Below are 12,634 nucleotides of genomic sequence, written 5' to 3'. Positions count from 1 at the left end.
GGCCCCCATGAAACACTGAGCAAATATCAGGAAAATCTGGTGTAAAGCCGAGCAGGGACCTCAGAGGAGCAGCTATGATTACTGGGATTTTGCTGTGGAGCTTTAAAGAATACATTTCCCCCCTCAAAGTGAGATCTATTACAGAGCAACAGCACAAACCAAATCTTTGCACGGAAATACACAAGCATGTGATGAGAAAAGGTTACAGAATTGGCACACAGCATTGCAAGTGCTGCTCTCAGTTTGAAAAGGGAAGGCGCTGGTTGCAACACACAAAACAAAAACATCCACAGCAGCTGCGGCAAAGAGAGGTTCGGATGAGGAACCTCTGGTTAGGCAGAATGACATCCTCTGAAAAGTGAATAAATAGAAATAAATCAAGAAAGAACAATGTCCAGGGTTGAAAAGGGATTATAATTATAGCCACAAAATAACGCAGAGACGGAATATCGGCCCAAATAAAATACAATTTACAGTCTGAATTTGAAACCTTATTTTCTAGTGTGAGGAAAGCATCACAAAGTCGGATTACGTGGACGTTGAGTTCCTGAGGCTCAAACAGAAACATGCTTAACTCTGGTTAAATTCATACCTTTGACACTGGAAATCTGTACTGCACGCTTTAACAAATTTTGATTTTAAATTCTTGTTGATTAAATAGATCTCAGGACAAAACCACTTACATGTTTCAAACTGGAACCACATCTTTGGTTACAAATAAAGCATCAACCCACCAAAAAGAAACTACAGTGTCTATAGAAAGTTTTCACCTCCTCCCGACTTTTTCATGTTTTATTTATTTACAGATTTCTTTTTTTTTCTTTTTTTTTTAATATAATTTTTCTTCTTCTTCTCTCTAGACACTGATCAGCAGAGTTTTAGAAGTCAAGGTGAGAAAAACAAAGAATTCTATCACGGCAAATAAAACACTTAAATAACTGCACAGATAACCATCCCTCTTCTGAGGGCGCACTCAATCATCACTGGTTGAATAACAAGTCGCATCACTGTGCCATGATGTTACATTTACTAAAATCCAACAGCTCGTTTCCTGGAAAACTGTCATATGAGGACAGGTGAATAATCCAAAAAAAAGGTGACGGGTTAACTAAAAAAAGTACCAACTGGGGATGAGAGTAAAGAACATTTCCAAGGCACTGAATAGCATCTTCACCAGGAGGGCCGGAGAGGATGCTCCTCCACTGTAAAAATCTACTAAAACAGTGAAATGTAAAGAAATCCTGTGGGAAACTTCGCATGATTTGCAGCAATAGGAATATTCTGAAGGAGTGTCTTTAAACGAAAACAACAATGTCCAAAACTAGGGGGGGGGGCGTCAGAGTCTAGAGCCGGTCCAGTCGAGAGTCACCGCTGGCCCAGAGCGGCCGCGCGACACTTCCCGGAAGAAAGCTCCGAACATTTCGTTACCGAGTACAAAAACAAAGAAAACGCTCGCTTTCGGGAATTAATCTCGCCCGAATCCTCCCACATTCACTTTCACCTCGACCGTGAGCTTTATTTTCTGTGTTGATCAGTGTTGAAGCAAAATGCGAATTACATCAACTGTGACCAAGAAAAAAAAAAAAAAAAAAAACAATTAAAAAAAAAAAAAAAACCTGTCAAATAAAACATGAAAAACTGCGTGGAGTGAAGACTTTTTTTTTCGTAGGCATTGCATCGTGTCGGTACAGATACACATTTCATAACAGCTGAGCTTTTACTGCACAGGTTTGGTGGGGGGGGGTGTGGGGTATGACCGGGGATATGTAGGCTTTACAGGAGAAGCAACGGAATCTCCAAAACATGAATCCAGAAGTACAGAAAAGAAAAAAAAAGAAAGAAAAAGACAAACCATAACAACCGGCTATTAAGGATAGAATATATGTAAGTATATATATATATATATATATGTATATATATTACAAAACAATATAACAATATAAATCCCTGTAAAAAGCAATAAATGTTCACATTAGATGTTGTAACACACTTTAACAAAAATAAGCCATAAGTACAGATTACAGGACAGCAGTGAGATACTGGGACATAAATGTATAGGCAGCTATGAGTCTCTTCATGTGTGTGATAAAAAGCTTCATCCGTGTGGAGCGGAGCCTCAAAACGGTATGACTGAAGTGACAAGGTGACAAAATACATGCTGGGCTATGTAACCATGTGATGGAGTGTTTTGTTTTGAGAGGCTGTTGGAAGTGGGTCGCCTCGACTCATCCGGGGGAATTCATGCTTCAAGTTCGTCTCGATGCGGTCCAAGACCCCAGGTTTCCGTTGCGATGGCGGAATTCAACCGCTTTCCAAAGTTTCACTTCCTGGGTTTAGGCAGTAACACTGATAGTATAGTGCAAACTGGACAGAGCTGCTTTTTCCTCGTGTCAACTTAAAACAGGTGCAAATGCTCAGCAGGAGAACATTTAGGACAAAAAAGAAAAGAAAAAATAAAAAGGACAAAAACATAAATATCAAAAAACCTTTATCAGTATAAAAAGTAATAAGGTTATTTGTTTAATCAATAGTCTGGCAAAAAAGGCCTCAGAAAAGTTCTTGGATTTTTACAAATTAAGTGCCTGCGAGAATGTCCTCAGACGAGCGACTCCATGCTCTCTGCAGGGTCCGACTCGTCTCCAATCACCACCACCCCATTAGTGTCCATGTGCATGGGGCTCAGGTTGCACTCTCTGTTACTGACCAGGCTGAGCATGGCTTTGTAAAGGTATTGGTACTGCTCCTGTGTACACAAACAAAAACACACAACGGGTTAGCAACACCAAACGGAACCGACGTGGTTATTAGCATTTCTTACACCTGGGCGACAAAACTCACTGAACAAATGTACAGCTGAACAAACTATTTAATGGGATTTTAATTGGACTTGAACTTTCCCGCCAGCTTCCTCCTGGAGCTGCGAAGTCGCCGAGGTTAAGCTGCCATTCACTCAGCAAAAAAAAAATTTCTGCTTGCTGTCCTCACAGGGAGAAAAGCAAAGGGAGGGTTTGCTCTCTTCATCACTAATCGCCGGAGAGAGGATCAGCTCAGCTTTTTCCCTCTGGGACCTCTGAGCAGGTCTCCAGCTCTGATCGCTGCATGGTCTGCCAGGACGGGCTCATTGAAGCTATCTTGCAACAGTGACAAAGAGCATCTGCCACCATTTCAGTTCATGCACACATTTGCCACACACAGAGGCTGCAAGGTGACCTCACAGTGCAACGGCGCGGCGCAGCGTGAACTAAAGAGATGCATTCGCATCCGACGCCGTACACGGCTGAACATGCGAATGCTTCATTTAGATCAATGCACAGAACGTGGACTGAGTTTGTTGTAGTGCTTAAATTCGACTATGCCGATGCATAAAGTTACAGTAAGTTTAAAATAAACGTTGAATGTCACGTTTTTAGTTTCTTCAGAGGCTGAGAAGCAAAAGCTTTTCGTGGACAGTTTCAGGTTTTAATGAAATGCTCAAGTGTTAGAAGGCCTTCCATATGAATACTCGAGGTCTCACGAGGTTAATTTGATATTAATTGTGCTTTACATAGGCTTGCATTCAAACCAACCATGCTCTTTTTATAACCCAGCGCTGTTAAACGACAAAGATAACACAGACAAGCTTTTAAACCGGCTATTAATATCGTCTCTTGTCCTGCTCTACCGCCAACCTCCATAATTCCAAACCCTCAACATCCTTCAACCTTCGCAAGCGATTAATTCAGTAATTTTACTTACCACAATTAATCACCAAGTACAGATTGATGTTTCAGTATATTTTTGAGACTGATTTATTCATCAATCAGTTGGAAGTTGGGCCCTGACCCAGTTTTCCCATTTATTTTGATCATTTCAATCACTCATTCCCTTAAAAATGATGGTTAATCATTTAAGGAACAGATTTTATGAGTCTGACTAAACCACCTCGGTTATCATATCATAACGTTGCGGGCATGTGTGTCGTAGTGTTGTCAAACATACTGGTGTCACATTGGAAAACAGACCTGTAATAACCTCGTATACATTTTACCTTTAAATAGAAGGTTTAAATAAATTCACCATTTTAAGAGTTATGGCTTGCTTAGCATCAATTGGCAGACAAATGTAATTAAATGGCCAGTGAGCACAGTAAAGCATTCGATCCCTGAAGCTCCCATTGTCAGGAGAAAAGTGAAGAAAACTAAAAAAACAACACAGAAAACTGGGCAAGGATCCACTGAGTGGATTAAAAAAGAAGTCACTTCAGAGAGACATGACGTTAGGCCATATCTATAAGCTCAAACTGGGCTCGTGTTGGTGGTCAATATGTGTTGTTTTCTTTAACCACTTAGGAAACTCTGTAAAAAAAGGCAGCCGTGAATCTCAAATGTGTAAAAAATAAGGGTGAACAAATTAAGAATCAAACGCATGAACTGCTGTGATTTGGTTTCCTTTTTTAGAGTTGCAGATTATATCCAAAAGCTGAGCACATCCATTCCACTCTGTCACGTCACTACAGCAGCACAGAAGGGACAAACAAAAGCACTCAAAGGCCGTTGTAGCTCGGAGGTCTGGTTGGACCCGAGGCTGTTGCTGGAGGCAGAATGAACTTGTTTGCTCGCCACTCGGGTGCAGCTGACTAAGATGGAAAATATCAAAAACAAAGGACTTGCCTGACGAATGTCTGCATTTTGATGAAAATGATGTTTAACATACGAACGAGCACAGATTGAACCGGCGAGCGTCTGTCTTTGTTTCCAGTTTTTCAGAGTGGCCGCAGTGTTTGTCTTTACATCGCAGCAAACTTACTATATCAGTGAAGACTCCCGGCCTCATTAGATTGATCATCTTTGCCACTTGATAGATGTCAACGAGCCCCTCGTTCTCCAGCTGCTGGGACAGCGTGGTCAGGGCACAGAGCATCCCCGCTGACACTGCACCGTACCTGAGAGGAGACATTCAAAAATAAGCTCTCGAACAAGAGTCCTCCTCGTTTCAGATTAAAATATAGTGCATATCTGTTTTCTTGGCTGAAGTTTCAGCGCTTTGAATCCCATCATGTCAGAACAGAGCATAAAAGCGTGAGGAGTAATAGTTTTTTTTAGCAATTCTGAGACGAGAAAATTGTGATTGATTGAGGGGAGACTGGGCGATGAAGGCTATTCTCACTGCTGATGTTGGCACTAATGGCAGCCGAGATGCTGCAGACACTGATGCATGCAAGGAGACACATCAGCTGGGAGTGTGGAAGCTGCTGTGGTTGCCTAGTTACAAAAAGGCTCGTGGCCTTTTTGTTTATTCTGGTGGTGGCCTGTAGGCTCTCGGCGCTGGCATACAATTAAGGACTTTGAAACCCCAGACCATGCAAAGCACTCAACATTTAGAGGCTTCTTTTCCATCCTGCTGGTGCAAACAAGACAACTAACAGAAGGTAATTAAAAACCAGGAGAGATCTTTATCACTTCTAAGCCTTTTTAAATCCCTGGCACACAAGACTAACAGCATGTGATGAAATCATACACGTAATTTATTACCCTGGCTAAAGTCAAGCCAAAAGAAAGTACTCTCACTGTACAGAGAGAAAGTAGAGGCAAACACAGACTTACTCATCGTGCACAATGGTGGGGCCATCTCTCGTCATGGCTTCCTCCTTAATGACACTGATGAGCTCAAAAGTGCTGCTGAGAGGAGCGTCTGGGTTTGGCCATTTCGGGCATTGAAAGTGTCTCACTTCTAGAACGTAGTCATCCTTTGACACACAGGGGGGAGGGAGTACACTCATGACAATCCAGAATTCAAAGAATATTCAAGAACTCCTCACGTGTTGCAATGATAAAAGATATTAATGAGTAACGGGATACCTGTGTGGCCTCTAAGATAAAGTCATGGATGATGATCTGCTCCTCATTGGAGAGACACAGTCTGTCCTTACTGATGAGAGTGACAGTGAAGGCGATGCAATTCATGGCCTCTTCCCGACTGGGCCAGTAAACAAATTCATCCTCAGCCTGCAGGGAGACAGCGACGCGGTTTGAGATTTCTTTTTTTTTTTTTTTTCCCCCCCTCTAAATGTTTAAATGGTTGTCATTTTCAGCGATGCTTACCAGACCCTGGTTGTCAGGCAACATGACAATGATCTGAGCATTGTGGTCCCAAATCATCCTCCAGAAGTCTGTGGTAGTGTGGGGCAAAGGATGCTGGGTCACGATGAACTCATTACTCCTATAATAGCCCTGAGGTGACAGAGGTGAGCCGTTAGCCTTTTCAAAGGATGACTGCGTCTCATTTTCTCGACAATCGTTCTCAGAAGACACACTAGTCATTAATTATCAACACTGTACCATTATGTAGGATGCATTAATGTAATCTGTTCCTTTCATGCCAGGCAGAGTGGTGAGTCCAACCCTCGCTCGCTCCGCTGTTGAGGCAGAGATAGAAAAACACGCTTTAAATCACAACCCAGGCCTCTTTATATCACACTGGCTGATAATGCTCACATTCATTACCAGTCCTGACTGTTGCTATAGCAACAAGTACCTCCTTTCCTCCTGTCAATGTGCCGAGAATGCATATAAAGATTAACTTATAGGATTATGGAAATGGATTCTAATTTTGGCGTACGAATTGTCTTAATAATTTAAAGGCTGAAAAAGGACAATTCTACATTCAGGAATGTCGCGATTCGTTGTTTGATCAGACTCTGGTGTAAGGGTGTTGCAGTAAATACTCACATGGTACCACTGAGGAATTGCGGTTCTTCTCCTTGTTGCAGTCTTTGTAGGCACTGAAGCACTCCACAAAGCGCGTGTTGCACTGAGTCAGCAGCTGGAAAGAGAGAAGACAAAAAAAATCAGATTTTAATCCTGGGAGTCGGTGCAAATTCAAATCGAGACTCGATGAATAAGATATAACCTTGTTTAGCAACCTGAAATTAACAGCACGTCACTCAAATTAGTAATAAGCGCGTGAAGCTCAGGAAGAAGTGACATTATGTGAGCAATTATTTATTTCTCTCCTGGTGTTGAAAGAGCAGCAGCTTGATGAAACATTCATCAAACTTTGCATAACGCAGCAGGGGTGACAGACACGACTTTATTAAAGCCAACATCAAAGACGCTTTCCATCGCTTCATGTCTGGAAGTGGAAAGTCACTGTGCACGTTGCTAACAAGCCACTGATCCGACGACCACCTCAAATCTAGCTGATGATGTCACCGCAGGGTGTGACAGCTCGTCCTGACTGGATCAGCCGGACTCACCCTGAACTGCTTATCCAGCCGAGTGCGGCCGGTGGAGTTGGGCGTCAGGATGCTGTTGACGTAGCTGTGCAGCTGCCAGGCCGGCACCTCTGTCTCTTTGCTGAGGATGGCCTCCATCAGAGCATCGTGGATGAAAACGTACTGCTCCTGCGAGAGAGCAGATGGTGGAACATGTTCAGATTTCTCTGTTAAGAGATTATTGAATTATTTACACTAATAGATACAGAGAGAACAAAGGCAAAGTGTAGCATAAAATGACAGTTCCAAACAGGTCTTGTTATACATTTCCCATAAAATTTTCATGAAAATAATTTTGCGTCACTTCAACTTCGGTAAAACATTTGCCTTCAACATGTGGTGAGCTACAAGCAAAAAGGAAAATCATATCGCTTCTGGGTTACTAAATGATTGGAAAGTATCCGTCCCGAGGACGACAAAAAGTTGTTTTATTTTATGCACGTTAGTCATTTCTTAGGAATGACCCTGCGCTCAAAGCGAAGTATTCCAATCAATTAAAAACACTTTCTAAAATTCAGATTTTACTAGACTTCTGCAGACTGGGCTGAGCGGTGCCTGCTCAGGCCAGCGGAGCCAAACCTATCACAGCAGACTGCGTGAATTATGTAAATACATGTAAATAGGACTTCACAATCCATTTCGCAGGGCCTTTTAAATGTCCGTGAGGTAATGACTGAAGGGTGTGGCCTGAGAACAACTCTGATGCGACACGGTCATCCGTATTATTGTGAGCGTGTCGCAGTTCGCACTGAAACTGCAGCGACTGTGACCTTTATCCCAGCTCAGAGCATCAAAGTGAATAGATTTCATAACTGCGTTAGCATCTTAAATCACAGATGACCTTTACAGGTAGAATCCAGTTTCCCAGAGAACCTGCTTATTTTGGCCGCCTTACCTCAGTCTGGACTAGGTAGTTGCGTTGTGTGCGTATATGTTTGAGGAAATCCAGGACGCTGACTGTGCTTTTGTCCTTGATCTGTTGCAGCATGCTGTCAATGACGATGTACGTTCCCGTGCGCCCAACCCCTGCACTGAAGAGCGAAGCACACAATTAATATGAGCAGCTTCACAGAGGGAGGCTTTTAACTAAGTCAGCACATATGAGTCTTAACACTCATCAGCAACAATTATCTAGCCGTGGGGGCCCAGTAGTAATGATGTACCTGCAGTGTACCAAGACCGGACCCATGTCTGCAGTACGTGCCGCTGAGGAGCGGTTGATGAAGGTGAGAACAGGAAGAGTGTACTCTGGGACTCCCATGTCAGGCCACTGGGTGTAGTGATACTGGACCACAGTGCGCTCATTCAGCTTCCCTTTCGGATTCCCCTTCTGACCCTGAAGCATAAGAACAGACAAATGATTCTGCTGAAAAGACAATGCGGTCCCTTCACTCTCCTAACATGGAGCAAAAGGACCAGATGATATACAAATCACTGCAACATTTCATTTCAATTCCTTTTTTTTTTTTTTTAGCCCTCATAAGCCAAATAGAAACATTCAGTTCTTACAATTCATCACAAGCTAAAATAAGCTGGGAAGCAAAAATGTAAGCAAAACGTGTTTGTTAATGGGATTCATTAACAATCGTAAGCATCAAGCTGTGACAGTTACCTTCAAACACTTTTACAAATACATTTTAAAAAAAATTCACAATTCTTCCTTTTTAAAAAGTAAGAAGCAAGTCTTCATTTTCCCTTATATTTACATCTATGAAATGTTTCCCGCTGTGTGTGTAAATAAACATGGAAAATCTCCACACTTAGAGGAGGTCCAGATTTTGTAATGTGTACGAAAGTGTGGAATCACTCAATCTTGAGGGCATTTTATCTTTCATAAGGGAAAAAAAAAGAAGACAAAATGAATTCATTATCATTCCTACTCATCAGTCCCCACTAATCCCAAAACTGCATAAATACCAGTCTCAAACACTTCAGTACGGATGTAAATGGCACAAAATCGTGCCTACGGATACGTCAAACAAATTCTTTCTATCATGTTATCACACACGTTTGCTTTTTCCTTTGCCTTTACAAGCCAAGTCCTTAAGAATAAAGATCTTTAAAGCTCGAGTTTGACTCCGATTTACCTTTTTCACTTTAGTGTTCCTTATAAGAAAATGGCGCAGGGTGTAGCAGGCATGCACTTTGGTGCTTTTCAGCGTCACCACGATGTTCCCATACTGCTCGCTGTTTTCTGTCGGCCAGTATTGGTCACATTTTCTCTGAAAGACACACAGAAGCGTGCATTAGAGCATACGCGAGGGACGGCTCTCTTCGTTTTACGTTCTCAGTTTGGGAATGATAAAGGTGAACCTACCCTCCCTTTTTCCACAAGGTTTGTTATCATGACAATGATCCCAGTATTCTGCTCCCACACCATCCTCCAAAAGTCCTCGAACGTAGACTTGAGAGGACCCTGAGCAGCTATGTAAGCTCTGGGTCGGTTGTAGCCCTGACACAGGAGGACAAAAGAGTATTCTTTTTTTTTTACTGAAGGATGACATCCTCAGGAGGATGCATTTCATTTCATTTAATCATAGTCACAATCATTCCTGTATATACACTGTATAAGCACCGACTGCACATATTTCATACAAAACCTAATTATTTTCTTAACGTCTCTTGGCTTGGTGATTTGCTAACTTATTTGATACTGTAAACAAAGCTGTCAGCATTCAGCACTGATGGCTGCGTTTATGAAAAGAGAGCCTTGAGTAAAATGGAAAAACCTACGTCCACATAGTTGGCATTGATGTAATCTGAATGTTTGGCATCTTTCCCCGCCAAAGCTCGTAATTTCACCCTGCTGTGGTCATCTAGGGAAAGCATTGACATATTTACGTGGAATATGAAAAGGATGAAAACCTTATGTAAAAACATTATTGAATCCCACAGCGGTAGACGTCCTAATCAGATTTTACAGCTGACTTACAGGCCACAATATTGATGTATCTGTTTTTGTGCTTGTTGTCGGGATGATTGGAATGTTCTGCGGTGATTTTCAGGTCGACTGTGGAGCGTTGGACCTCCTGGGGAGAGAGCGAGAAAATAAGACAGAAAGGGATTTTATCAAACAAGGAGAGAGGAGCTAATGGAATTAGCACGCGTGTATTTAGTGTATTAAAACGGAAGCTGTGGTCTTAGTCTAACATCAGCAATTTTTGTGATACTGTTTGTATCAAAAAAAATCTCACAGCTCGGGATGAGCTGAACCTCTCGCAGGGGCTCAGAGTCTCGGTCAAGGACGCTTCAGCGGAGCAGATGCTTACCGCCACTGGGGCTTGAGCTAAAGCCTCCAGCAGAACAGCCTCCTTCTTTTCCTCTTCACTACACCACAGCACATTCACCCACCCAAAAAATGCAGTCACTTCCAGCACAGCTTCATCCCGGTGCATTTGGAAAATCATGCACACTAGTCTCACATCAAATGACCCCAATTAGACACAATACTCTAGGGGTGAAGCTTTTGCTTCCTTTCGTAACCCAGTTACACAGATAAAAAGTGTTCCCATCCAGTCAACCAGCAGAGAGACCTTCTCTAATTAACCTTTGACTCTCTGATCTTCCTCTTGACCATCTGGTCAAAATGAGCAAATCTACATACAAACGCATAAGATAACGTCCGAGTTCTGATTTGCCTGCATCTGAGCGACGTGCAAAACTGACAAACACTACCTGTGCTCAGCAGCCCACCAGTCTGAGAAGAAGGCAAATTTACTCTTATGAGTGGCTTGGTTTTGTTTGTGTTGTCGGGAAGCTGCACGTCGAATCCTTAGAAACAACACAGTTATCGATGAAATAAAGCCAGAAAACAATGAGAGCGGCGCAAAAGTGTACCTCAAACTCCTCAGCGAAGCCTTGCATGTTGTTTTTGTAGAGCTCCATGATGTGTTTAACAAAGTGTTTGACAGGGATGGCCTCCATGTCATCTGCAGGAGAAATACAGAGCGGTGATAGAGGTTAGCAATACGCCCATTACTGTGTATTAGGTCCCCATACATCACGGCCAGGAAGAAAAAAAACAAACATTTTTGTTGCAGATTAACCTCACAAATAGCTATATCTGGTATCGTGAGCTTTTATGGGAGGGAGCATCTGTTTTATCTGAGCCAAATCAGCCCCAAATCACACATGAAGGGTCGTTGATATGGCTGGTCTGCTTCGCACAGAGACAACAATGCAGGGGACTCAGCTGTCATCGCTGCTGATCCTGGCCAAAGTCTTAACTAACGGACCCTTGCAGCTGAGTCCTGTGAGGCCCTTACTTGCTTCACTGGTTACAGCAAAAAGGTGAGTTCTCATTTATTAATCTGGTCATTTATCAAAGGAGGTTTCAGTAGCTAGACATTCTAATAGACTACGGCTTATTAGGCAGATTTTTCTTTTTTATATACAAGGATGTGAGAATGTTCACAGCTACTTTCACTTGCATGCCTGAAAATCCCTTGACGCTATTTAATGCACTTAAATATGCGTAGACGCACACAGAAACATGCAAATTGCGAGCACATTAAAGTCACAGCTCCAGAAAGAAAGAAAGAAAGAAAGGAACAAATAAACAAAGAGCAATAAGAGTAGGATGAATGCAGAGTGAACTCTAGCCTCAGCTGCACGGCAACTAGGCTATCACTGCCTTAAAATGAGCTTTAAGAGACTGAGAAGGTAAAGTCAGATATCGACAAGCTGCCACTGCACCGCAGCCCGGGATATTAAGGGCAAAGAAAAGCCAACGACTTTCTGCAGAGCTGTTCAAGGAGTCACTTCACATGCAAATGAACAGAAACTGTGCAAACCAAGACGTCGAGGTAATTTAAGAAACCATCGGAAAACGGTTAACGAGGGAGCATAGAGGTGTGCTTTTATCAATAGACCTGGATCTCTACAAGTAAGTCAACACTCCATTAACGCATTTCAGTTCAAAGACATGTTTCAGGTTCAATAAGACAACGCAAACATTAGATTTCACAAAAAAAAAAAAGGTTTCAACTGTGTCAAAGCTATATTTGCAAGTCAAACAGATCATCCTTTATTTACACATCGAGTATTTCAGCAATGGGGATATATTTTCATATTTCACCATTTAAGAATGACCTTACACAGAACTGATGTTGCAGGAGCCAGACTTTTCTCACACTTTTAAAACTGAATCGCAGCTGGTGAAATATAACCCCTTGTCATGATTGTACGTTAGTGTCACACCGTAGTACTGAATTCTCCAACGTAGCACAGGAAACATTAGTGCGCCTCACCTGGAATGGGGATGATTGGGATATTCTCATTGGCCACCACCCGCGGAGAGCTGCTCTCCTCCACATAGAAATGAGCTGTTTGGAAAAATCTCCTACAGGGATAGAAAGAGATAAGAATAGTGATTGCAGCACA

At 42.4% G+C, this 12,634-nt stretch overlaps 1 protein-coding gene across 2 annotated transcripts in view; it reads right to left on the bottom strand.

The window, feature by feature from the left end:
* Positions 1-395: 395 nt before the first annotated feature.
* Positions 396-12,634, bottom strand: part of ca16b (carbonic anhydrase XVI b) — a 98,815-nt gene continuing 86,576 nt past the window's right edge. For both annotated transcript variants that reach the window (XM_072382039.1, XM_072382040.1), the window contains 16 exons: positions 12,502-12,593; positions 11,090-11,181; positions 10,185-10,281; positions 9,986-10,068; positions 9,570-9,704; positions 9,340-9,474; positions 8,416-8,588; positions 8,148-8,283; positions 7,235-7,381; positions 6,708-6,801; positions 6,318-6,394; positions 6,081-6,209; positions 5,838-5,984; positions 5,583-5,725; positions 4,786-4,921; positions 396-2,743 (listed from right to left, as the gene is read on the bottom strand). In XM_072382039.1, coding sequence (XP_072238140.1) covers positions 2,597-2,743; positions 4,786-4,921; positions 5,583-5,725; positions 5,838-5,984; positions 6,081-6,209; positions 6,318-6,394; positions 6,708-6,801; positions 7,235-7,381; positions 8,148-8,283; positions 8,416-8,588; positions 9,340-9,474; positions 9,570-9,704; positions 9,986-10,068; positions 10,185-10,281; positions 11,090-11,181; positions 12,502-12,593 — 1,963 coding nt within the window. In that variant the 3' untranslated portion in view covers positions 396-2,596. The remainder of the gene's footprint in view (positions 2,744-4,785; positions 4,922-5,582; positions 5,726-5,837; positions 5,985-6,080; positions 6,210-6,317; positions 6,395-6,707; positions 6,802-7,234; positions 7,382-8,147; positions 8,284-8,415; positions 8,589-9,339; positions 9,475-9,569; positions 9,705-9,985; positions 10,069-10,184; positions 10,282-11,089; positions 11,182-12,501; positions 12,594-12,634) is intronic.

The sequence above is a fragment of the Leuresthes tenuis genome, unplaced genomic scaffold, assembly GCF_036924035.1.
Source record: "Leuresthes tenuis unplaced genomic scaffold, fLeuTen1.0.hap1 SCAF_3, whole genome shotgun sequence".
NCBI lineage: Eukaryota > Metazoa > Chordata > Actinopteri > Atheriniformes > Atherinopsidae > Leuresthes > Leuresthes tenuis.
This window is presented reverse-complemented; position numbering and strand designations above follow the sequence as displayed.